Below are 23,493 nucleotides of genomic sequence, written 5' to 3' on the forward strand. Positions count from 1 at the left end.
GGAGTATTATTTTGGATTTTTTCTTTGACAGAATGGGTTCGGCTTTATATGAATTAAATGTTCACTCAAATAAAATATATGCTGTGATTGTTTCTGTATCGGTTTGTTTCTCCTTGCTCAGTAGGTTGGGTTGGTGCAGTCAATTTTCCTGGATTTCAATATTTATGCAAAACTCCTTGACAGTGTGCATGTCACCTCATGTTCACTTAGAGACCTTGACATGGTGAAACAGGGAAATACATACATCGCAGCTTTAGAATTATAACCTAAAGCATGACAGTGTGTCTGCAGGTCCTTAAAATGTCTTGACTTCAATTTAATGAATATGAGACCTTAAAAGTAATTAGATAGTCTTACATTTAATAATAATAATGACTTTATTAAGGACACAGGGAAAGCATAGCACACAAATAAAATAGACAATCATCTATGTACAAAAATATGATATGGTAAATACAATATATACATATATTTGAAAAAAAAGACAAGAAATACCCAACACTTCATCATACAAGTTCATAAAAATGGACACAATTCAATAAAGTGCACACACAAACAAGCTGGAGAGCCACTGGCCCCACAGTCTAGATGAAAACCTGACTGAGTTCAGCTCAGTGTCGGCAAAGGCCTGGATGATAGCATTTTCTGAGACAGAGAACCTGCACATATATCGATATATATGAGATTAGAATATACGATGAAAGCAGGGCAGGTGGGCACAGCAACACTTACACACATTTGGCTGGCACTGCACCATCATGGAAGTTTTAGTTAGGCCACATTAAGTCTTTGCACGTTGCTCTTCATATAGGAGCGCCAGAGTGCAGAACACTACTGAACACACTAAATTTGCAAGCAAGTTTATTAGCTTGTGCATACAACTTGTGACACTGTCTGTAGATGTCTTTATCATCAGATTAATCATTGACACTATAATGCCCAAGATATTTAATCTCATTACACACTTTAAGAGCAACACCAGATAAAAAGAATTCAGGAAATACTCATTTTCTGTCGTCTTTACTTCTAACAATCATAATTTGATGTCAGAATCTGCACCAGAGCAAACCTTCAGGAGCTGTTGCAGGCTGACACCATATGGGCAGAAGATAACTAAATCACCTGCATACATATGATGATTTATTGAATTTTTGCCAACAATACACCCTGTGTTACATGCATTTAACTGTTGGGACAAGTCATCCATGTGCACATTAAAAAGAAAAGGAGATAGAATGCCGCCTTGTCGAACATGAAATGATTCTGATACAGAGCACCCCCATCTTACCTGCACAGACTGATGAACACACCAGTAAATGAGAATTCTAATTATCCATTTAGGGACCCCTCTGCAATGCAATTTATTGAATAATATCTTGTGATTAATGCGATCAAAAGCCTCAGAGGCACCTATGAAGCACATAAACATTGTGGAGTTCTGCTGATTGTATTAATCTAAAATTTCCTTTAAAGCTAAAGTAGTACACATCAGTGCCATGTTTACGTTTGAAACCAAACTGGTTTCAATGTGTGAGGTCTTAACTGCCAGAGACATTTTGTCCATTTTAATTTATCCATATTTTAATTTCTGTCTGAGTGTCAAGCTCTTGTGCATGAAATTCCACATTCCTGATGTTACAAATCTCTAAACCTTCAAATGAACCTAGTACTGTGTTTTTACTATAGACTTCATATAACATGTAGATTAATCTAACTCACTCATAACTAAATAATACCTACCTCTGCAACAGCCACATATATACAACTTAAGTTTATACTTTACTGCAATGGTTGAATAAGAAACTGACCAAAATCAGTCTTACGTTTATTTAAAAATTACCTTGAAGAAGTCTTAAAAACCATAAAATATAAAGATATATTATGCAGGATTGTCGGTTTCTGTTTGTAAACATACTCGCCAGTGAAAGTGAAAAAAGCCAACCCTAGATTTTCTCTCGTTTGCCGTTTGGCCTGTTGTTGTGTCTTTTGGATGCCTGCTGCTTACAGTCAATAAAAAATGTGAGTCTTTCATGATGATAACTGTAAAGCCCTCTGAGGCAAAATGTGATATTGAGATTTATAAATAAAAATATAATTGAACTGAAGTCAAAACCATTGGTTCAGTATTTCAGAGCATAAATGAAACACAAAATTTAAGAAACAATAAGACGCTTTATTACGATCTTTTTTACATGTACAGTAATTTTATCACAATTCCTTTTTTTTAATAAAGTCATGTACTGTAACTAAAACATGCCCTGTGTATTCACAGGTGAGAAGACAGACTCCAGAGGGTAAAGCAAGATAAATATCTGACTCAAAATGTAATGTTCAAGGAAACAGGATACCTTTACTATCCCCTCGGGGCAATTTGTTGCGCAGTCAGTAGTATCACAAGCACATGAACGATTTTTAAAAAGTACAAAATGAATAAAGAAATACAGAAAATACATCATGCTGTGTTAGTAACAAAACAAATATATACATTGAAAAACTCAGGTGAAAGGGTCAAGTGAGATTATCTAAGAAGCCAGTGGCTTTTGGGACATTTTCTTTTTTCCTATTTGTCCTGCAATATCTACAGCCAAATGGAAGCAACCTGAGCTCACTGAATAAGGGGTGACCGGGGTCAGCCAAGACTGACTGGGCCTTCTTCAGCGTTCTGATCATGTACACATCAGTCACATTGTTTCTTAATACTCACAATCACATAATACTCAAATTGTTGGTATCTAGGATTCTTATTGTTGTACTCTAAACTATAATCAACTCTGTAACTTTTTTTGCTGCTACGAGCACTTTGTCGACAACCAACAACAACAACACCAGCACTTTATCTATGCACATTCCTGCCTTGCACTTCATATCAGGAGCTGCTACTTGGACTGCCTTTTAGTGTTTTGTAGGTTGTTCCTCCCTGCACTGTAACAACTTGGTTATTTTAAATGTGGAAATTGTATGTCTGTATTGTCTCTGTGCTGTCCTCTGTTCATCTGTATTTTAGGTTTCTTTGTTTTTTAGATTGTGGTCTGTGTATATTGTAAATTATATGTTGGGACTACAGATGGAAATTAGCAGTTATTGCTAAATCTGGTGCAACCATCTCCTCATCTCTTGTAAATGATTAATGCTATTGCACACTGTCCCTTGATAAACTAAACTAAACTAAACAAGAAGCAGCTAGGTCCAAAGAGAACTATGTGTTCCCAAGATTGAATTTTATGAAGTTTTGTTTCACAGTGAGGGGGTGACTTAATTTAAAGAAAGCATCTCTGTGTTTTAACTTGAGCTATTTGTTGGCAGAGAGTCACATTACGCAGATTTTAGTCAGACCAGAGTTATGATAATTCTGTTCCAGAAAACATTCCACAGACTTCTTCACATTTGGCACATTTCTGTGCAGTATGGTGTTAGGTACTGTTTGATTTTCTTAGACAAAAGTTATTTTCACCTTTGATGTAAGCAGTCAATCACTCTCACTCTCTCTCACACATACACACAGAGTCATTAAGTCAACCAGCTTCAGGTGTGTGAGCTTGTCTCACAGCTGAACTATGATTTTATTAACCCACAGGAGCAACTGAGAAGGAAGTGACTCTTTCAGTGTGTGATGTGTGTGAGGCTTCCACTTGAACAAGCTGCTGCTTCACACACACAGACTAAGATATATTTGTTAAGTGTTTGTATTGTTGTAAAAGCGTTAGAAATCAAAAGCTGAGTTCTCTCTAGAGCTCCAGCAGCAAATATGTTTGCTTAAGTCGTCTGGCTTCCAGTTTGTCTTGTTAGTTTTATGTTCTTCTTTGCTCTTCTATAACAGTAGGACCATCCTACGCATGTTTTACGCTCTGTAGAGATTTTAACAGTTCAGGTTTGTGTCAGGTTTGTTGAGCTCGAGGTTAGAGAGTGCAGTCATGAAGGAGGAGATCGCTGCTGCTGTGTTCTTCGTGGCTCGCCTGGTGAAGAGATATGGTTGTCTGGATAATGACAGCAGGGAGCGCTTTGCCGCTGCCCTCACCTCTGTTCTGTTTGAGAGCTACAAGAACCACTGGCACCTGAATGCACCCACCAAGGGGCAGGCCTACAGGTCAGTGAATCTCAACCTCAACTACAATTTTAAAAAAAATCAGTGCACCAATAGTAAATCAATGAAGAACGGGCAATTATACAAAGACTAATCTGGAACATATAGTGAGTAACACAAGTAAAATAAGTCAAAGCAGTACAATAAGTGAAAAGACAAATGGTGGTAAATGAAGTGTAGACTAATCCACAGCCAGAGAGTTACATACATTAGATGTCAGCCAGCATGCCCCCAGTTTAGAGAAGCAGGCTGGAGTCCAACACAAAATCTAAGTAATGTGCTGCTGTGTTGGCAACAAACTGTATTTTAACCACCTAAAAATCAATTCTAGTTTATGTGTATGTTATATTGAGAGTATTTTCCCCACTTTATCTATTCATTAGACAGCCTGTCCAGCGGGGAAGCCATTAAACGTGTCGGTTCCCATGTATGCACTCGTCAAAACCACCAGACTCTTGCTTTATTGTTTGACTCTGGTGAATCTGAACTAATCCTTTTAAATGCCAACGTCACACAATAACTAAATGAAACTTTATTTTCAACAAGACTTGTGATGGTGAAAGATATCCTCACATCTAATACTGTGCTGCACATCACTGCTGTGTGTTTCAGGTGTCTCCGTATGAACCGTGTGCGGCTGCAGGATCCCGTGCTGCAGCAGGCCTGCGAGCGGAGTGCGGTGCGGTACGAGGATCTCGGCCTTCCACACGAGCTGACGGTGTGGGTCGACCCTGGAGAGGTGTCCTGCAGGTTAGGTCACTTCACTCAAGTCTCTTCTGCTACTTGGTGGAGACTCTAAAATTAGGTGCCTGGCCAAAAAATGGTTCCAGCACATAATTCCCCGTAAAACTACGTCTTGCATTTACATTCCCGATTTAACAAGTGAGAAACTACACGTTAAATTGGTGAGCTTTAGATAAAACTTTTTTTGCTAAGTTTAAACTTTATGCTAAGCTAATCCTCTGCTAACTCTAGTTTTATGTTGAGGGTGGGTTAGGGTCAGAGACATCTAACATTAGGGACATCTGACTATTGGCAAGAAAAAAAAGTGTACATCCCAAAAATGTAACTATCCTTTTAAAACATGACGGGACCATATGAGCAATGGCAAGTTGATGCAGTTGACGGTGTGAAAACCTGCTTTTTATCACTAATAAAAAAACTGATTTCAGGTTTTTTTTATTTCTGTCTTACCTCTCTAGATACGGCGAACACAGCACTCCATTCTGTGTCTCAGTGGTGGACAGCTGTCGTCGTGGCGATGGGGAATTTTCCCGTCGCATCCACGATGCTGTGGAACGGGCGAGCCACGACGTCCGATCAGGAAGCTTCTCAGACGACGACACCGAGGAGGAGGGGTGCGGAGACAGCAGCATGAGCAACAACAGCATGAGTAGCAGCAACCTATCAACTCTCTGCCCGGCTCCGATTCCGCCCGCCAACCCTGAGCCCAAGACCATCCCAACTGTCAGCAACCCCAACAGTGTCTACAGGGTAGGTTCAATACACAAAGGGTCATCTGAGCTTTAATGCCAAACGTACACCACAAGAAGTGAGTTTTTCTTCACACATTAACATTTTGCAGGGTCACTTTGCAAGACTACAACTAGATTCCTTTTTAGATCATTTTCCACCCTGTCCCTGGTGGAAAATATTACGCCAAACTCCCTTTAAGAAATATGACACATTAACAATTGTGTGTCTGCAAAAACGCATAACTCTAGAATCACAATGTAAAAGGCGTGTCATGTAGACTCAGCATCAGTAACAAACTTAACATTTTGTATTGTTGCCTCAACTCGCTACCAGCCTCTGTTGCTTTACTGCACCATTTTAGTGGGAGGAGACCATGGGAATAATTTAATTTAAATCTAAGATTCTTGCTAAAATAAGTGCTGGTTGGTGGATCAGACACCTCAGTTCCTTCCCCTCCCCGGAGTCCCCTCCATGTTTACTGTCTCCTTGGACTGCTTCTTCCTGTTGGATGCGGAGAGCGCTGCTATTGGTTGTTGACAATGGTCACATTATTGGACTTATTTGCATAAGCCAAGACTAAAAACTCACGATAATAACTGCATTTGATTTTGTCGGAACATCAAGATGAAAGGAAAAAAAAGACAGCTCAGACTGAGTTTTATGACCACCTACACCAAACAACCGAGGTCACGGGAGCTTGTACCAGCTGAGGTAAAACTGATTTTATTCTGGCATCGAACAATTGCCTGACAATAAAAGGACTTAGAAGTTGGCATTGTTTGTAATCTTAACTATACCGCAGTTATTATGCAAAGAAATTGTAAAGAATAGAGAGTACTTTAAAAATGTTGGATGTAGTCTGGACTTTCTCAAATGGTTCATCAATATTCTTGTCTGACGATAGGATCGCATAGCTGGGACTTCATATTTTATATTTCTTTAAGTCCATTAATGTATGTCTAATCTTTTGACTGCACAACATTTTAATTTGCTAAAAGAACCTTAAAGGGAATTTAGGCATTTTCTGCTTTTCTTGGGAGCAGTCAAGAGCTGTTGCTTTTTTTTTCTGAAAGTCTCTTTCATTGCTGCCCTCTAACCCTTTGCTCTTCTCGTCCTCAGTTCAGTGAGTTTTCTCCAGGCGCCCCTCAGACCTGGCTAAGGGAGAAGCGGAAGGCCTTTGCTGGGGATCCATTCCCACCTCATCCTCCCCCAGTTGGAGGTCCGACCTCCCAGTTCTCCAGCCAGAAAGGCTTCAAGTCCTATCGAGCCACATTCACCTTCACCGGGCCTCGTGTTGACAAGTACCACTGGGTCAGCAAATCCAGATCCTAGAGCAACCGAGCCTTCAGCCTAGAAGCAGAATCGGGTTACTGCTTGGGACAGCAACCATAGACACTGTGGTTGGGGGAGAAAAAAGTTTCAATGCAGTTTACGTATCTTTAAGGGATAATTATTATTAATTGCATATGGTTTAAAGTGTTAATGATTTAAAGTAATGCTGTTTAAGCATGTTTTTAAATTTATAAATATCAAGTATTTTAAGCAGTTCTCCTTCTAAATGTGTTTTTAAACTAAAAGTAAGTGTGAATAAACATTGAACTGTCATTGAAAAGAAATAAAAGCGTCTGTGTCAGCTCTGCTGGTTGTCCGAAGCTGTTTCCACGTTATTTCATATTTTGGTTCATCTTAAACAAGACAACAGGTTCTGGTTACACAAGTACTGGGCTGAATTCGCTATCATGCATGTCCTCCTCCCCAAACAATACAGGTAGAGCTTTACAATTTAAATACATTTTTATTGGGCAAAACACGACAGCGAGATGGGACAAAATGAATCAAAATATTGCAGCCATAAAGAGAAACAACAGAAAATATGAGAGAAATTGAGAAATGAGAAATTGTAACTATGTATGGCTATAGCACAACTTTCTTTGGGCTTCATTATCTGATGGAAAATCTACCAGTGGCCAACTGTGGTACTGCAACTCCTAATTCCTTGCAGCCATAAAAGTGCCCCAGGAATGAGTCCAAAAACCTGAAAATGAGTGAGCAATTTACCACCCACCGTTCCCTCTTAAAGTTAATGGGTTTTTGGTTAGATGCCTGAAATGAGGTCTGTGGTTAACACAAGCTAAAGAAACTTTACGTTTTGTTCTACAGCATAAACTCCACATGAATTTTAAAGCTTTTCTGTGTCTTAAAAAAGGCAGTTGCTAACAAGTGGCTAAATGAGACTACAGAACGTCATCATGCCGACCATGGCTTTACAGCTGTGCTATGGGGGCGTTAAGACTTGCAACCATAGTGCAGTTGAATAGCCTAACATTAGCTTTTTACTTCATTGCATTTAGGCTTCAAAAATTTCCCCACACCTGTAAAATGGGTGGAGCAGTTTATATTTAAACTCGGTGTTGAACACTCTTGACGAAGGTCCAGGAAGACTGAAACGCTAGTGTTACTATCTACTAAACATGAAAGTATCATGTTTGTTTGCCACAAAGCTTATTTTCTGCAATGATCCTAAATCCAATGGAAAAATCCCACTGGCTTTTTGACAAGGGAACCAGGGCGACACTAACTTCTGTGTCGGCCTACAAAAAAAATCCCTGGAACACTATAGACTTACAGTAAAGAGGCCAGTCAATAGTTTATATTTTGTAGCCTATGTTTTTTATGCGCATCTAAATGTGGTGTATGGAAAGTGCTGGAAGCTTACCTGGCTAAGCAGTTGTTTGTGTGTGTGTGTGTGTGTGTGTGTGGTGGTGGTTGTACTGGTAGTGTAGTTAGTGATTGGTGTGTAAGAACAATCAGCTAACAACACTGCCTACACAGCAACCCCAATCAGGAATCCGTAATACTGCAGTAAACGCTGTGAGGTGATGCGTGACATGACCGACATAGATACTAACAGGTTTGCTTTTGCATGAAGGATTTTACTCGGAGACGGTCTGGAGCATCTGGTTAGGCGAGTCAGACCCTGCTGACCATCTTCATTCTGGAGTGAAGAGAAACTTAATGTAAAATATAAAAATAAACTGGTGATGACAAGTTGTCCTGAAATGCTCGACATTTTGGGAAATAATCACGTTTTCTTTTTGGGGAAGACTTGGATGAGAATTTATATTCTAATGTGTATATGGTTGACAAAAGGCTTTAGCCGGTTACCTTAGCACAAAGACTGGAAACAGATGGAAATAGATCATCCCCCTCGGTGCGCCCATGTTCAGCAAAATGCATTTCCTACAATAGAGAAGGCATGACCCATCCTACTCTCACTCTGACTGGCTTGTACTCGTTGCCTTCGTTAGTTGGACTAATTTGGTTTAGGCAAGAGGAGTGAGATTGGTTCAGTAAATGAATCGGAGGCAGAGTGAGGCAGAGGCCTGTACTACGAAGCCACTTCACCTTACTCAGGATATCTTCTCGTTATTTGGCTTGACTAACCCTAACACTGGCTGTCTGGATAACAGGTACTGCGAAGCTGGTTATCAACTAGATCAGTCATCAAATGTAGAAATACTATCCAAAAAGTCACTGTTGGCCGAGTCTTAAATTATGTGTAGGTATCACTAGGCTATTAATGATGTTAGTATAGAGTATTTTTTGCTATTTAGTTGAACAATGATGATGAATATGTCATATAAAACACTTCAGACTGTTTCTGCTACTGAAGTAAAGGGTGGAAAAGTAGGCTAGTTAATGACTGATGAGGTCTATCTGACCAAAATATTGCATTTATATAATAATGGGAGCCAAATATCAGTGTATGGATAATTTTACTGATAAAATATTATCCGTCTTATCCTAGTTCTCACCACACATGTGTCTCATGTCATTCTGAGCTGCAGTGATGGAATCAGAGTGTAAAATAGCATCGTGTCACTGCAGACTGAAATAAACATTGCATAAGTTGAAATACAGCAGAGGTCATGTGTTTAGTGTGTAAACAATCCCTGTGTTTGTTAGAAGCTCTGTTTTAAAACCAGTGGAAACAGAGCCCTGAAACAACAAAATGACCTAGTATTACTACTTACCTCTAGGTTACTTTTTTTATCTGAGATTCCAGACTTTTATCCATGGATACTTTTTTCTTCAGTGATCTGATTGGTCAGAGGTCGGGGTGTTGACAGGCTGTGATCCGACACTCTGAAGTTAACCTGCTCCGGAGCATGTTAGTTGTTCAGAATAAGTTGCCACAGTGATTTATACCAGTAAGAAGCAGACAGATTCATAGTACTGAAAACCCACAGTTAACCTTGAAATTACCTCGCTAACTCCAAATCCTGCTCCGTAGTACAGGCCTCAGGTCATGCCTTCACTTTGCAAGGAAAACCAACTTCACCTCTGGGATGCCCCTATGGTAGATAAAACATGATGAAGTGCCCTTTCAGAGGAGAAAATGCAATCAAGTGCCCTCCATGGTGCCCTTTAAATTGAGGAAACAAGGTGCAATGCAATATAGGCTTTATTGCCTTACCTAATCCTCAAGAGCTCCCTGACTGGATCTTTTCCCTTCCAGTTTAAATCAGTGTTAATTTGTTACAGAAGAAGAATATGTGTGAATTCTCTTACAAAAGTATCCTGAGTCCAAATTCTTTATTTTTGGAAGCCCTGCCAACACTTTCATGCTCTTATACACTTGGAAATAATAGGCACTAGTTGGCCTGTTTTTCCAGGCAATATAGTACTGGCATTTCTAACAACTTAACAACCAGCAAAGACCAATTAGCAAATATAAATTACATGTTGGGGAACAATAAAATGACTTTACCGATGATCAAGGCTGATGGGCTCTGTGCGAACTCTTCTGCTGACTTGTTGATCATGTCGCACACAGTGTGACCACAGGCTGGACGAGCTGTCCACATCCGTATGATTGGATACAAAACAATTGCAGTCTTTAAAAAAAATAAAAAATTGTACTCACATAATCAACAGCAGTGTCTAAAGTTAACTATTGGTGTGTATATGTGAATGGATGAGTGCTGTGATCCTACCTATCATCGCTACAGGTCCCACCGCACTGTTTACAAGTGACCACTGCTGGAGAAACACAACCGTCTCCACAGCTACACTTTACTCTGTGTGTGTGTGTGTGCGTGTGTGTGTGTGTGTGCGCGCGCGGCCATGTCTCAGGTCATGTCTTGACTTGCCCCTGGCTGGCAGGTATGTTGCCTGGGTGAAGCGGTCAGTAAACTCACCCTGAGCCTCCAGGGTTTAACAGTTTCACTGTGTTTCATGTCACCGCAAAGTTCCCTCTCTCAAATTATGGAGAACTTTGCAGAGCCAGATCTGTTACTGTCGGGTTACTAAGGTTTGATATGATTCACCCATATACACTTAAACAAGTAGGCTACTGCAGAAGCAAATGCAGCATGCCACACTACAAAACTGTTAAGAAATGGCCTGTAGAGCATGACAAGAAGCTCAAGGTGTCAACCCGGCTTCTAAATTTCCCAGGTCCCAATCTGTTCAAGGATTCTTGTGATGTGCCGGTACCCCAGATGTACCCTTAATCCAAGGTGGGGCCTCCTTGGATCAGACTTGGCTCTGACCTGTCAAGGCATGGACACAGGATCTCTGGGAGTGCCCTGCGGTGTCTGGCACCAGTGCGTTGGTGGCAGATCTATTTAGTCCAGTGGGTTGTGAGGTGGGTTAACATTAACATTTTGTTGAGAGAGATTTTCCATTTCAAAGCTCTCAATTTACCGGTCGATCTACGTTCCAACCCTCACCTATGGTCACGAGCTCTGGGTAGTGACCGAAAGAATGAGATTGAGAGCACAAGCGGTCGAAATGAGTTTCCTCCGCAGGGTGGCTGGGCTCAGCCTTAGGGATAGGGGTGAGGAGCTCAGACATCCGGGAGGGACGCGGAGTAGAGCCACTGCTCCTCCACATTGAGAGGAGCCAGTTGAGGTGGTTCGGGCATCCGGTAAGGATGCCTTCCGGACGCCTCCCTTGGGAGGTGTTTCTGGCATGTCCAACCGGGAAGAGACCTCGGGGCCACCCCAGAACACGCTGGAGGGACTACATCGCCCGGCTGGCCTGGGAACGCCTCGGGGTTCCCGCGGAAGAGCTGACGGAAGTGGCTGGGGAGAGGACTGTCTGGGCTTCTTTGCTGAGGCTGCTGCCCCCGCGACCTGGACCCGGATAAGTGGAGGACGAGGAGTATGAGTACGATTTTCCATTTGTCAGACAGGACATTAACGTCAACTAAAATCTCAAACTGCAAACAACAAACATGTACAGGAATATAGAGAGAAATGGAAGGAAAAGGAAGAGAAACAGATGGTCACAAAACAAACAAAAAAACATTAAGTAAATACAGGACAGACCACCTGGCCAGGTATGTAGACTATTCACATATTTTTTAATGGGTCCCAGGTTTTGTAAAATCTCTTAATGGAGCCATTGAGGGTGCATCAGATTTTTTTCCAGCTTGATGTTCTGCATCACATCTGTGATCCATCGGCTGTGTGATGGACGGTTTACATCCTTCCATTTAAATAGAGCTGAGCATCCAGCTTATTGGGAGCAAAAGGCAAAGACCAGAGTGAGCAGAGATACTGGAATCATCTGGAACTGAAAATATACCAAAAATACCAATAGTAGGAGAATGCATAATATTACAGCCGAAAGTCTCAGGAATAGTGTCAAAAAATGATAACCAGAAAGAGGCCAAGTTTTAAACAAGACCACAACATATGGTAGATGGGGTCTGTTGACACATACGGGGCGTACGTTTAGGAATGTTCTTACAAGTTCAGCTTTTGTTTCGCTGTATAAAGGCATGTCTTGATGTCTTGAGCATGTTGAAGATGAATGAACCTTAGAAAGAGCCACGTCCCATTTCACATCCGACAGCAGAACTCCTGTTTGGTTCTATTTTAAGGTGCTTCCTGATTTTTCTTCTGTATTCACTGTGCTCCACCCTTTTTTTTGTACTTTGTAACAAGTATGGCCTCCATTTGAACGCCTCACGGGACTCCATTCCGTACTTAAAAACTACAGTTCCCAGGAGGTGGAGCTTCTACAACCAGGGTTGTGTACAGGTGTGCTGCATACTGCCAGTGATTAGAATGGGACTGATTACGTTTACCTGCCTCTCCATTATTGAGTCATGTATGCGCTGATGAAGGTCAGACAGAAAGCTCAAAATACAGTGAAACACTGCACAGATGTGAGTGTGGAAATACTTTCTACCAGATAAAACCCTTTATTGAAATTCCAAAGACATATTTAATACCATTGGTGGAATGTATCTACATTAGGTACAGTACTAGAGCACTGTACATAACTATAACTTTAAGGTACTTGTACTTTTTCATTTTCTTCTACTTTATTTTTCTGCTCTGCTTAATCTCAAAGGCAAATATTGTTTGTGAATTTGACCACATTGGTTATTTTTCTTCTTCCAAACATAATAAATTATGGTGTATTTTTTGTAGATAAATCCATCATGCAGTATATATAATGGTAGTAATTGTAGCATATTGGGAAATTGCCATACTTGCATAATTATTTAAAGGGTGTTGATTCTTTGATGAAAGCACCTTGTGTTTAAAGCATGCATGCTATAATGATATTGTATTAATGCTTTCATAAGTTTAATTAAACTTTAACCAGCAGCAGCATGTAGAGTAGCACTTTAAATCATCAGGTTGATTCATTCTAAAAGATTTGTTTTCATATATTAAAATGTACTAAAATATCACTGAAAGTTTATATGTAGTTCTCTATTGTGCACATGCTGCAGCAAAGTATTCTGTTTCAATTTGTTTGGGTAAGGCTAGATTCAAACCAAGTGTCTTTTGAGAACAGCTTCTGGTCCAGAAAATTGGTGCTTCTCAAAGTCAAGGATGGATCCTTGAACAGCTCCATTTCAAGAAAGCTACATCGTTGAATCTTGCTGAAGGATTGTTCGCATGTCAAGGAACTTTAGAGGCCTACAGAGGACCCAGTCCTTCCTTCAGATAATTTAAGATGCATGTGTGTATCTTCAGAAGCACCCATTATTGTTCACACACAATTTGCCAGAATTGAGGGCAGGGCCTCTTCAATGTCGTACACCTGGGCACTTGATAGCCTGTTCCAGTGTGTATTCACTAAATGCTAGGACAGTCTTGCCTAGCCTCTGTAGGACCTGACTTGGAAGGATCCCTCCCACCAAGGAAGCATCCTTGACTTTGAGAAGCACCAGCTGTCTTCCACACCTATCATAGTGACCCCTGACCTCACGCAAATGTTTTTGCAGGGGGGACTTCTGAATTTGACAAATCCATATGTTCTTTGCATAATGAGGTCAAACCTAAAATTTTTGGTCACGTGAAAGTATAGCATATAATAATCTGTAACACTTAACCCTTTTCAGACTTTTGTGGGTAGGAATCTTTTTCTTGTGCACCGTCTTGAAAACGAGCACCAAATTAATAACTTAAAACAACCGATTTCTAATTTTCAGGACTAGGATCATGATTAACAGTAACATTAAGCATTAGAAATACACAGAACATTACAAACGAGAATGTTTATTACTAATAAATTGCCAGACACTAGCTGAGGAGACTCCAGAGGCCTGAAGTCCGTCCAGAAAACAAACTAAGCAGACATTTAACTTCAGAGCGGTTATTTCTAAAAACCAGTGACACTTGACAAACACAAACTAAACCAGCATAGAAACTTAACAATTTGCTTGTTATGTAAAAGGTGTGATTTAACAGGAAGTCCGCAGTTGCATGTGGTTAAATCATTTTTGCCCCCACTTAAATCCCACACACCTGTATGCTTTCAGATGTTTAAGTCCCTGGTGAACTCATTAAGCTCGCAGGCAGTCATTCCAATTTGACGGAATTATAACTAGAGTAAAAATGATTCCACATAAAGGGGGAAAAATACCAAATGTGTCATTTGAGGGGATGTGAAACAATTCTTCAGTTACGCTCAACATTCCTTCATTACAGATCATTGAATTGTGTGGTGACACAAAGACCGATAGAAATCAATGTTGAGAACTGAATCTGAATCCTTAATCTGTTTGACTACTTCCTAATCTTCCAGCCCAAAACAGAACCCCCACCTCAAAAAAAAAAAAAAAAAAAATTACTGAAAACTGTTTATTTGTCAAAAAAAGCTCCTTTACAGCGCCAAGATTTTCAACCTGTAAAGCCAGCAAACATGTAAAATACAAGCCTTACAATACATTAGAATCAAAACAGGTACCAAAAAGTACAGTAAAAATTACACTTCCGTTGATGGAAATGTGGAAGGAAAAAAAAGGAACACCAAAGGGAAAAGTAAAACCTAAAAATGATAGAATTAAAAAAAAAAAAAAAAAAAAGAAAAGTTACATTTCAGATGTTTTCTGTACAAATGGTCTTCTGTCATAAAAGAGGTCGAGTCATGCCCAGTGTGTCCGTCTTGCTGTCGGTCTCGCCGGATCACTGGAGTCCTGGGGGAGAACACACAACAGAGTCACACATTTTTAAACCCAAATACTTCAGATCTAAAACATTTGAGTTGCACCAAAAGTAATTTGTGGGGAAATGTTCTTAAACATGACGTCTATCTCATTTACATTTCCTGCTACTACGCTACATCTCAAAAGGAAAATATTGTACATTTTACTATGGGACAAAACACGTCAGCTGCCTAGCTCTAAGTGGAAGAGGAGTAGATAAATAATGGGTGAATTTAACGAGCTACAGTAGATTAATACGGACACCTGCACTTCAAAAGCAATTACTCTGGTGTTCTGTGGGATCAGATGAACAGTGTTTACCAGCTCTGAACTGCAAAAGCTCAACTATGGCTTCATGTAGTCGGGCCTAAGTGTCTGTGCTTACAGGCATCATGACAAGATGTAAAAGGAGAGTAGTTAAAGCCATGGCGTACCTTGCGCTACCACATGATCATCAGTATGGCTTGTAGCCAGCCTGGTGTGCCCCCCGTCTTGGAGTTTTCCCGTAGCTGCCGTTGCCCTGGTCTGTGGGGCAGAGAGGAAAGACACGTCAGACACACAGCAATCAGGTTTAAACTATTTAGTGTAATTATTAGAGCAATATAAGATGACTGATAGTGTGATTTAACTGTGGCTCAGTGTGAGAGCAGATTATAGAAGATCTAGAAAGATGAGATTTGGAGCTGACAGCTATAGTGAGAACTTCTAACAAAGCAAGAAGAGGTAAATCAGTAAACACAGTATTTCTGTGCTGCCTTCCCAGATGTGTGGGGCTACCAGCTGTGGTATGTGAGCAAATCTGGCAACCCTACTGTTATGACAAGACTTTGGGATGTTTTGCACAGTCACTGCATCCGGATGCCACACAACGGTTACGCCACCAACGCCCTCTAAAATGACTAATTTGACAAAATCTGTTGGTATATTTAGATTCAACGTGTGAGTCAGCTTCAGAAGTGTTTGCTGGGTTTTTTTCCACACTGACATATGCCAAGATAGCCAATACCTTCCTGCTTTATGCTCTTATATCAAACTAGGCTTAGAACACCCTAACTCCTATCCAACACACAGACATGAGACAGGCAAATATCTCCTCGTATCGCTAGAGGAACATTTTTGGAAATCCATGCATTTGCATTCTGGTGTGTGTATGTGGCTGAAGCAATTCCTTAAATTATATATCTACATGTATTCCTGTTCACATGCTGTAGTAAGCTGGAAGGACATTTGAGTACACTATAAAGAAATAACACAAACAAAGTCTTAATTTGGCAACGTTTACTCTGACAATAGTTTGGCATAATCAGACAGTCATGGTCGTGCACTGACACAATATACTGAATCTTATTCAAACTAATAAACTATTAATCAATCCATAGGATTCGGTATGAGACAGTTTAACTGGTGCATCCCTAATGCAGGGTTTCAACAGCTTAAGGCAAGTTTGAATGAGGACTTATCAATGCCATTCAGAATTAAACGTAAGACCAATTTTTACAATAATCAAAACTGTAGGGAAAAAACATGAACTAACATGAACAGGGGACAATATTGCCGACATGTTTATTGCAACATAAAACATGACTTTTTTTGGTCAAGTTAAAGTCAGATCTACATTAAATGCTGGAAAGGTTTTAAAACTTTGGAACAAGTGGCAATTAATATATTAAAAGTATCCATATCCATTGACTGGATGTGATAGATGTACATGAGTATTGTTGGCTCCTCTATCCTGATCTTCATGATGTCAATGCCAGAAGCATTCTGTAAATTATTTTAAAAATAGACATTACCAATTACTTTGAGATTAACAATACAAAGACAGAAAAAGTATCCTATTTCCCATGTTTTAGCATTTAAAGACTGTTGAAAGAATGAGTTAAGACATTTTAAGACCCAGTAAGGACTTATTTTTAAAATCATGAATACTGAACTCCATGCAGCTACCATCTTCCATACATGGTGGTTTGTGTGTGTACTTACTGTAATCATATCCGGGACCGTATCCATAGTAACCAGAAGAGTAGTCGTAGTTTCCATAGCCACTGTATCCACTGTAGCCATAGCCTTGGTTACCATATCCCTGGTTCCAGTAGTTTCCGTAGCCCTGGTTCCAGCCCTGGCTCTGACCTGAGACGCACAGAGTGCAGAGTTCACATGAAGGTTTAGTCTCAACAGCCCAAAGACACATTTTCTGACAATTATAAAACAACAAAATGCCCGAAACCCCATTTCAATTTTCCAGTCACTAAATGTAGGCCAGACACAGGATTAGGGTATCTGCTTAACGGCTGATAAGAAACTCAGTGGGTACAATGCAGATATGAACAGTACATCAAGGCCCCAACAGGCGGTTATCTGCCAACAACAGAGTGTCAAAATATTTCTCCCCCTAAAATATCATTCTTCTCTATATTACACTAATTTTGTGGGCAAAGGGGCATTTTTATTAGTTTTTACATCAAATTTTGACATTGCCGTCACCCCCCAGCCTTTAAAATGTGGTGCCAACCACGCATCCTGTACTAGATCAGACCCAGAGACCCTGCAAACACAGACTGGAAAGAAAAAAGGAGATTGTGCATCCTTACCTCCACGGCCCCTTCCTCCCCGGCCACCATAACCACCACCACCACGTCCTGCTCCATACTGCTGCTGCTGGTACACCTCCTTTGGCTGGGCGATCTTAAGCTCACACTGTGGAGGACAAGCACATGTTAAATTCTGACCTCAGACCCAGCAGAAGTGGAAAAAGCAGTAAAACTAATAAAGCAGTGCCAAGATGTTAAAAATTCTAATTTAGCACGCAAACATGTACTCCAAGAGTCAAATGTACTGACAATTTTTTGTTCAGAGTAAAACTCTTCACAAAAAAAAATTCAACAATGCTTTCATCATGTTAATATTGTAGGTCATCACGGAGACATACATTTAATACACAACGTTGGTAGTAAACAGTTTAGTCCAGCTGGTGCCAGCAAATACTCCTCATTTGGCTGCTTAAAATTTTCAGTTCAGACATATCTTGATTATGATTGCTCTTTTCAGCATGTCTAACTACATGATGAAAAAACTTAATCCATCATGATCACCTGTCAGGTTCCACTGTGGTGTGATAAAGGTATGAACCATCACAAATTCCTCACTAAAGCCCCCTTTTATGCTGCCTGTTCAAGACAGGAAGTTTGCACTTATTTTGCCTCGCTATTCTGTATCAAGGGTAAAAGGGTGTGAAAAAGGGTATTCACACGGACTGGGGAGGCATTGCTGTTAACTCCTTTAAGACAGCAGTAGATGCAGTAACAGCACAGAATTGACATTTGTGTGAAAGTAGCAACCAGCAGGACGGGACAGAGTGATGTTTTGATGATATATTCTGGTGTGTGGCACAGATTTAAAAAGCAGCTGGCAGCAAACTTAAAAGAATAAGAGCAACCAAAAATGTCTACAAATAGGGGCACAATGTGGTCTAGGAGTTCCTTACACTGAGCAGAGGACAAGATCAACGCATATAACAGACAATCTAAATTATTGCCATTTACGCTATTGTTACTGTTCAGAGAGCTGCCAGACATGCATGTTATACATCACACTAGACACCAACCCCTTCCGTCTTTCGCTTCTTGAAGCCAGCGTGCCATTAAAAAAAAAAATAAATAAATAAAGAATTCATACACCGAGGCAGCTTTATGCCTGCGGTGTAATGAAAGGACTTTGTTGCAGCAATATTGGAGGATCTGTGTAGAAAGGGTTTATGGAATCGGGGGGCTGCAGGGTAGCGTACATGGGAGGTGTCATGAAGCACCTGGCTCTGCTGTGTTTGTGTGTGTGCGTGCGTGCGTGCTTACCCTGCCGCCCTGGATGTTGTGGTATTTCTTCTCCAGACACTTCTTGACGCTGGCTTCTTCTTTGTATGTGATGAAGATGAAACCCCTCCTTTTCTTTGATTTGGGGTCAATTGGAAGCTCAATGGTTTCGATCTGGAAGAGAAGAAGGTAAAGACTCTTGTGTTACAATCTGGTGCAAAACAATACATATTTCTGAAACTGAACTTGATTCTTGTTAAGATGTTTAACAATTAAGTGGCATTAAAAATTCTGGATGATGTTATTTTATATAACATTTCTTGTGTAATTTAAGCGCTATTCAGCACATGAGGCTTATTATTGTTATAGTGTCTTAGAGAAAGAACTTCTGATAAAAAGAGTTAATCTTCCACATAAACTATCCTTCCTTCAGAGTTCTGTAATATAGCGATGCACGTGCCTAAATGTGAGTACTTAAGCCATCAGTTCTTAAACTGACCTCCGGCTCTGTAGATGATATCAGCCATTGCCCACAAACAAACACTATCCTTACTCGCTGCTCCAACACACATAACTGTTCACTGCGTTTTTACGTGGGTCCATCTGGTCAAACTTACCTCTCCAAAGGCCCCGAAATATTCCCTGATGGCGTCTTCAGTCGCCTCAGGATTCAAACCCCCAACAAAGATCTTCTTGACGGGCTCCTTCTTCATGGCCATTGCCTTCTTGGGGTCAATGGGACGTCCGTCCAGTCTGTGTTCTTTCTGCTCCAGCACCTGCAGACATATTATCATTATAGTATGCGCGGAGTGCTGATACACAGTAATGAAGGGTCAAAAGCCTTTAAATTTTCCTTTCATCATCTGATATTTCATTTAAATGTCTACTGCAGTGAGCATTTACAATGTGGCCACAAGTGCAGCACAAGGAGTGAAACCCAAGTCAATTGTTTTGAGCAACAGAAATGATCTACATGATCTCTTCTGTCTATGCTCTATTTTAACTGCATACTCATAAAAATTAAATTCAGACAGATGTAGCAAAAGAATCAGCTAGCAACCAGTTTTGTTGATGTAAAAGCCTGCTGTCTTTAAATAAAACCAGTGCACTGCACTTAATTCACACCACAATCTTTCTGGTGAACACCAAGAATCAAATTACCCACAAATTAAAATAACTGTTAACAAAGATTGTTAATCATTAATCAGAGTGTTAATCATGCATCACCCTCATCTGATCATAAAAAAAACACTATGGTGATGATACATGTGAACAAACAAACAGTCAGGTCAGTCAGAGTGGCTCACCTTTTCAACACTGGCGGCGTCTTTGAAGAGAACAAAGCCAAAGCCTCGGGATCGGCCGGTGTTGGAGTCCATCTTGATGGTGCAGTCTGACACCTCGCCAAACTTACTGAAGTAATCCTTCAGGTCTTTTTTACTCGTGTCCCAGCTGAGGCCGCCCACGAACATTTTACTGCAAACACAGGACATATTGCTGTTCATTTCTTATTCTTTTATATTAGTTACTGCACAGCTAGTCTTGACTGACTAGCTATTAGTGATTTTAATTATTACTCATTATTAATATAGATTCAAGCACAGATTGCTAATGAACAAAATCAACTGGTAACAAAAGACTTATTATACATTTGCTTTTTGTTATCCTGTTATTATGCTGTCTCCTGGCATCTTTTGTTTCATCCTGTGCACGTAAACTCTTATTGTGAACTTTATTTCACAACACTAAATTTTTAATTTAACAACAAAAGATTCTCTTACATAAGTGTGGTGGGTCTTGAGGGGAAACTAAACACTCACCCAGCATCCTCTTCTCCTTTGCTGGCGTCAATCTTGCCTCCATCTCCACCATTGTCCTGGCTTTCCTGGCCATCTTGGCTTTCCAGGCATTCGTCCTCTCCACCCATCAGCTCCTGCTCCGCTCCATTCTGGTCCTCCTCACCCTCGGCTCCGTTCTGGTCCGATGTCTCCATGAGGAGAGTCTCTGCATCTGCCATTCTGACGGTGGGCTCTTAAAAGACTGAGATAGAGAAGACAAACTTAGTATGATCCTAGAGATGGATGAAAACTAGCCAGTGCTGAAACATGCTTCTAAGGGGTGAAACGAACAAAGTCCCAGAGTCAGGACTCTGTGTGGTATTGTTAACAGTTGCTTTGTGGGAAATTGAAAGAATACATAAATGTTTTTCTTAATGACTTAAAATTGTTCCCATATATCGTTATTTTAAGTAAGTTTGCCAAAAATTACCAAAATGCAGTGAGCGTGGGGCTTTTGGTGGAACCTCAGGTCTGGAGCCAGAGAGTAGTTGCCCAGTAGTTAATCTAATCTCGCATAAACACATTTATTTTTAAATGCAAAAGAAGCTAAACCATTAAATGATATTATTTAACATTTAGCAATAGTCTTACTAATTTCTCCGCTTAAACTTAGTTGCTTACTTTAAATGACAACATAGAGTGGAACACCACGAAGGCTAACAGAAAGCTAACAATAGCTGCGGCTGTCGCCATGCTAACATATCGTTTCTTTACAAAGGTATGGTGAGTAAATACTACATTTTTTTGAAGAAATTACAATATTCTTCATAATTGTGTAGTCAGAGAACTATATTAACGTCAATGTTATGGCAGTAATAGGTGAAAAACACTGTTCTAGGTCTACGTGTACATTGAGTACTTTGTTAGCTAACAAAAAGAAGCAGTAATCCGGCGTGGATCTCCATGTTCAGTGTTCAAGCGGACCGCGCTTTGCTTCGTAGCTCGGTACACAGTCAGGCCCGGCTAGCAGCCAGCCAGCTGAAACTGAATTAAATAGCCAGTAATATTACAGTATGCGCAACACATAAAAATACCAACAAACGCTCCATAAGCATTAATGTCCTAATCTCTACTATAACCCATAAATGAACTACTCAATGAGCGCAATAACCGCGCTAACGTATTAAGCACCGCTGCGGCTAACAGTCTGCTAGCTACATTTACTGCTAACTAGATAACACATTACACATGAAAAGCAGCGCCATAGCGAACACAACAATGAAAAGAACCGCGGTTTGGAGCTAAACGTATTCGCCGCCATTTAAATCAAGCTGTACTAACAAGAAACCGTGCTTACTTTAAGGGGGAAAATAACGGAGACGCCGACCCGCTGCTCAAAATGGACACTCTCCAAATTCGCCGCTAACTCGTGGCAAAATATATACGACCGGATGTGAGCAAGTACTGGGGGACGTGTGAAAGAGAAGGTCCGCGATTGGACACGTCATTCCTTTGTGTGAATGAAGACGTTATGTGATTGGCTAATGGGCTGACGCAGTAATGACAAAGAGGAAAATACAGTAGCCAAATGTCCTTCCTGCTTCCTGTCCTCTCACCGCTACTCCGAGCTGTTGTTTGATATTTAATCACATTTTTTAATCGATGCACAAATGTGTTACGACCAGCATATTTGTTACTGCCTTTATTTTGCCCGGTGAATAAGAAGAAGCCTCAAAAGTGAAACAGTTGCGCGGGTTTCTTCCGTTGGTGCAGTTTCTATTTTAGTAACAGTAACAAAGCTAACATTACCAGGGACCCTCAGCCCGATATTACAGAAGTCTAATGCATTTACTTGAGGATTTACTTGCTCTTTTTTGTCTGAATCAGCCCTTTAATGTCCACACTTATCAAAAAGCAGCGGCTTATTCTGTGCAATTATATTTCCTTGGGGCAGTAATTACATAATCTTTGTTTGTTTTAACAGACCCCATAGCTTGAGATGTCACTTCATGGTATTTGTAAAATAGAAAGAAAAAAATCTAAATTACAACCCATATTCTGTTATAATGCTTGTGAAATGTTAGTATGCCAACATATATCAATTTGCTACTGTGGAATTAGTAGTGCTAGTTTTATTTCTATGTATTTATTCTAGATATATACCATCATAGTATTCAGATGAAAACATCTTAGAAATAGTGAAAAATTATACTAATATATTTTTTTCATCCAATTTATAATTGAATAACATTAAATATATGGTCTTAACAGCTGTGAATATTCATCCTTTTTTTAATTTTATATAAAAAATGTATGTTTATTATCTTCACTATAAGGACAAGTGAACTGTTAGGTATAGCATCTTTTTGTTTGTTTTTGTAAAATTTCACCCTGCATTTTTGTATAAAACTACATGAATTTGTTCAGTAAGACCTCTGAAACTATACCATGTAGAAAATTCTGAGATAATCTAGTTAATTCAGAAAGACAGGGCAAATATTTTTCTGAGGGGAATGCATTGCGCTTCTGTACAGTTCAGATAACCTACGTGAATTCTGATCAAGCTGTATTATGATGGCCATGTCTGTTTTTTGTCAACTTTTTTATATCCTTGTTTGCAGCTCTTATTTACAAAGAAATTAATTTTAATAGAAGGGAAAATGGGGAAGACTGCCTGGCTGCTAACTCTCACGTATTTAGCCTTATGCCAATACCACTAGGTATGGATGGATTACTCAGTACTCAACAGGCCAACCAGGCACAGGCCAAGGGGCACAAAAAGACCACAAAGAAATGCAAAGAAACTGCCAACAGACATCAAATAACTACAAAAATGGGTAAAACAACCACAAAGAGACACTAAATGATAACAAAGAGACACAAAACAACCACAAA

General features: G+C 40.1%; 2 protein-coding genes and 1 long non-coding RNA gene across 5 annotated transcripts; 1 reads left to right on the forward strand and 2 right to left on the reverse strand.

The window, feature by feature from the left end:
* Positions 1–3,514: 3,514 nt before the first annotated feature.
* btg4 (B-cell translocation gene 4) lies at positions 3,515–8,101 on the forward strand. The gene is made up of 4 exons (XM_049592025.1): positions 3,515–4,084; positions 4,694–4,831; positions 5,284–5,575; positions 6,677–8,101. The coding sequence occupies exons 1-4, from the start codon at positions 3,912–3,914 to the stop codon at positions 6,887–6,889; spliced, it is 816 nt and encodes a 271-aa protein (XP_049447982.1). The 5' UTR covers positions 3,515–3,911; the 3' UTR covers positions 6,890–8,101.
* Positions 8,102–9,244: 1,143 nt separating this feature from the next.
* LOC125898266 (uncharacterized) lies at positions 9,245–10,505 on the reverse strand. The gene is made up of 3 exons (XR_007450609.1): positions 10,329–10,505; positions 9,824–9,912; positions 9,245–9,714 (listed from the first exon to the last, which is right to left on the reverse strand). It is a non-coding gene; the product is annotated as an uncharacterized LOC125898266 (long non-coding RNA).
* A 3,564-nt stretch (positions 10,506–14,069) lies between these two features.
* Positions 14,070–22,066, reverse strand: LOC125898548 (heterogeneous nuclear ribonucleoprotein A/B-like). Of its 3 annotated transcripts, XM_049592380.1 has the most exons (10): positions 21,956–22,025; positions 21,089–21,162; positions 20,641–20,860; positions 20,128–20,296; positions 19,438–19,596; positions 18,863–18,994; positions 17,606–17,711; positions 16,998–17,144; positions 15,449–15,539; positions 14,070–15,005 (listed from the first exon to the last, which is right to left on the reverse strand). In XM_049592380.1, exons 3-9 carry the CDS (start codon positions 20,835–20,837, stop codon positions 15,469–15,471), a joined length of 981 nt encoding a protein of 326 aa, XP_049448337.1. In that variant the 5' UTR covers positions 20,838–20,860; positions 21,089–21,162; positions 21,956–22,025; the 3' UTR covers positions 14,070–15,005; positions 15,449–15,468. The 3 variants fall into 3 exon arrangements, with proteins under 3 accessions (XP_049448337.1, XP_049448338.1, XP_049448339.1); XM_049592381.1 differs by lacking the exon at positions 21,089–21,162 and having other exon boundaries at positions 21,956–22,066; XM_049592382.1 differs by lacking the exons at positions 14,070–15,005; positions 15,449–15,539 and adding an exon at positions 16,175–16,778 and having other exon boundaries at positions 21,956–22,029.
* Positions 22,067–23,493: the final 1,427 nt, after the last annotated feature.

This window comes from Epinephelus fuscoguttatus, linkage group LG12 (genome assembly GCF_011397635.1).
Source record: "Epinephelus fuscoguttatus linkage group LG12, E.fuscoguttatus.final_Chr_v1".
NCBI classification, from domain to species: domain Eukaryota; kingdom Metazoa; phylum Chordata; class Actinopteri; order Perciformes; family Serranidae; genus Epinephelus; species Epinephelus fuscoguttatus.

What these genes read in the sequence shown, in the direction of transcription:
- LOC125898548 (XM_049592381.1), bottom strand. Translation starts at nt 20,837, where the DNA reads ATGGCAGATGCAGAGACTCTCCTCATGGAGACATCGGACCAGAACGGA. An exon ending in ACGCCGCCAGTGTTGAAAAG is followed by an intron (nt 19,597 to 20,127) that starts GTGAGCCACTCT and finishes ATATGTCTGCAG; the next exon opens with GTGCTGGAGCAGAAAGAACA. An exon ending in ATTTCGGGGCCTTTGGAGAG is followed by an intron (nt 18,995 to 19,437) that starts GTAAGTTTGACC and finishes CTTCTCTTCCAG; the next exon opens with ATCGAAACCATTGAGCTTCC.
- btg4 (XM_049592025.1), top strand. Translation starts at nt 3,912, where the DNA reads ATGAAGGAGGAGATCGCTGCTGCTGTGTTCTTCGTGGCTCGCCTGGTG. An exon ending in ACCAAGGGGCAGGCCTACAG is followed by an intron (nt 4,085 to 4,693) that starts GTCAGTGAATCT and finishes TGTGTGTTTCAG; the next exon opens with GTGTCTCCGTATGAACCGTG. An exon ending in CCTGGAGAGGTGTCCTGCAG is followed by an intron (nt 4,832 to 5,283) that starts GTTAGGTCACTT and finishes TTACCTCTCTAG; the next exon opens with ATACGGCGAACACAGCACTC.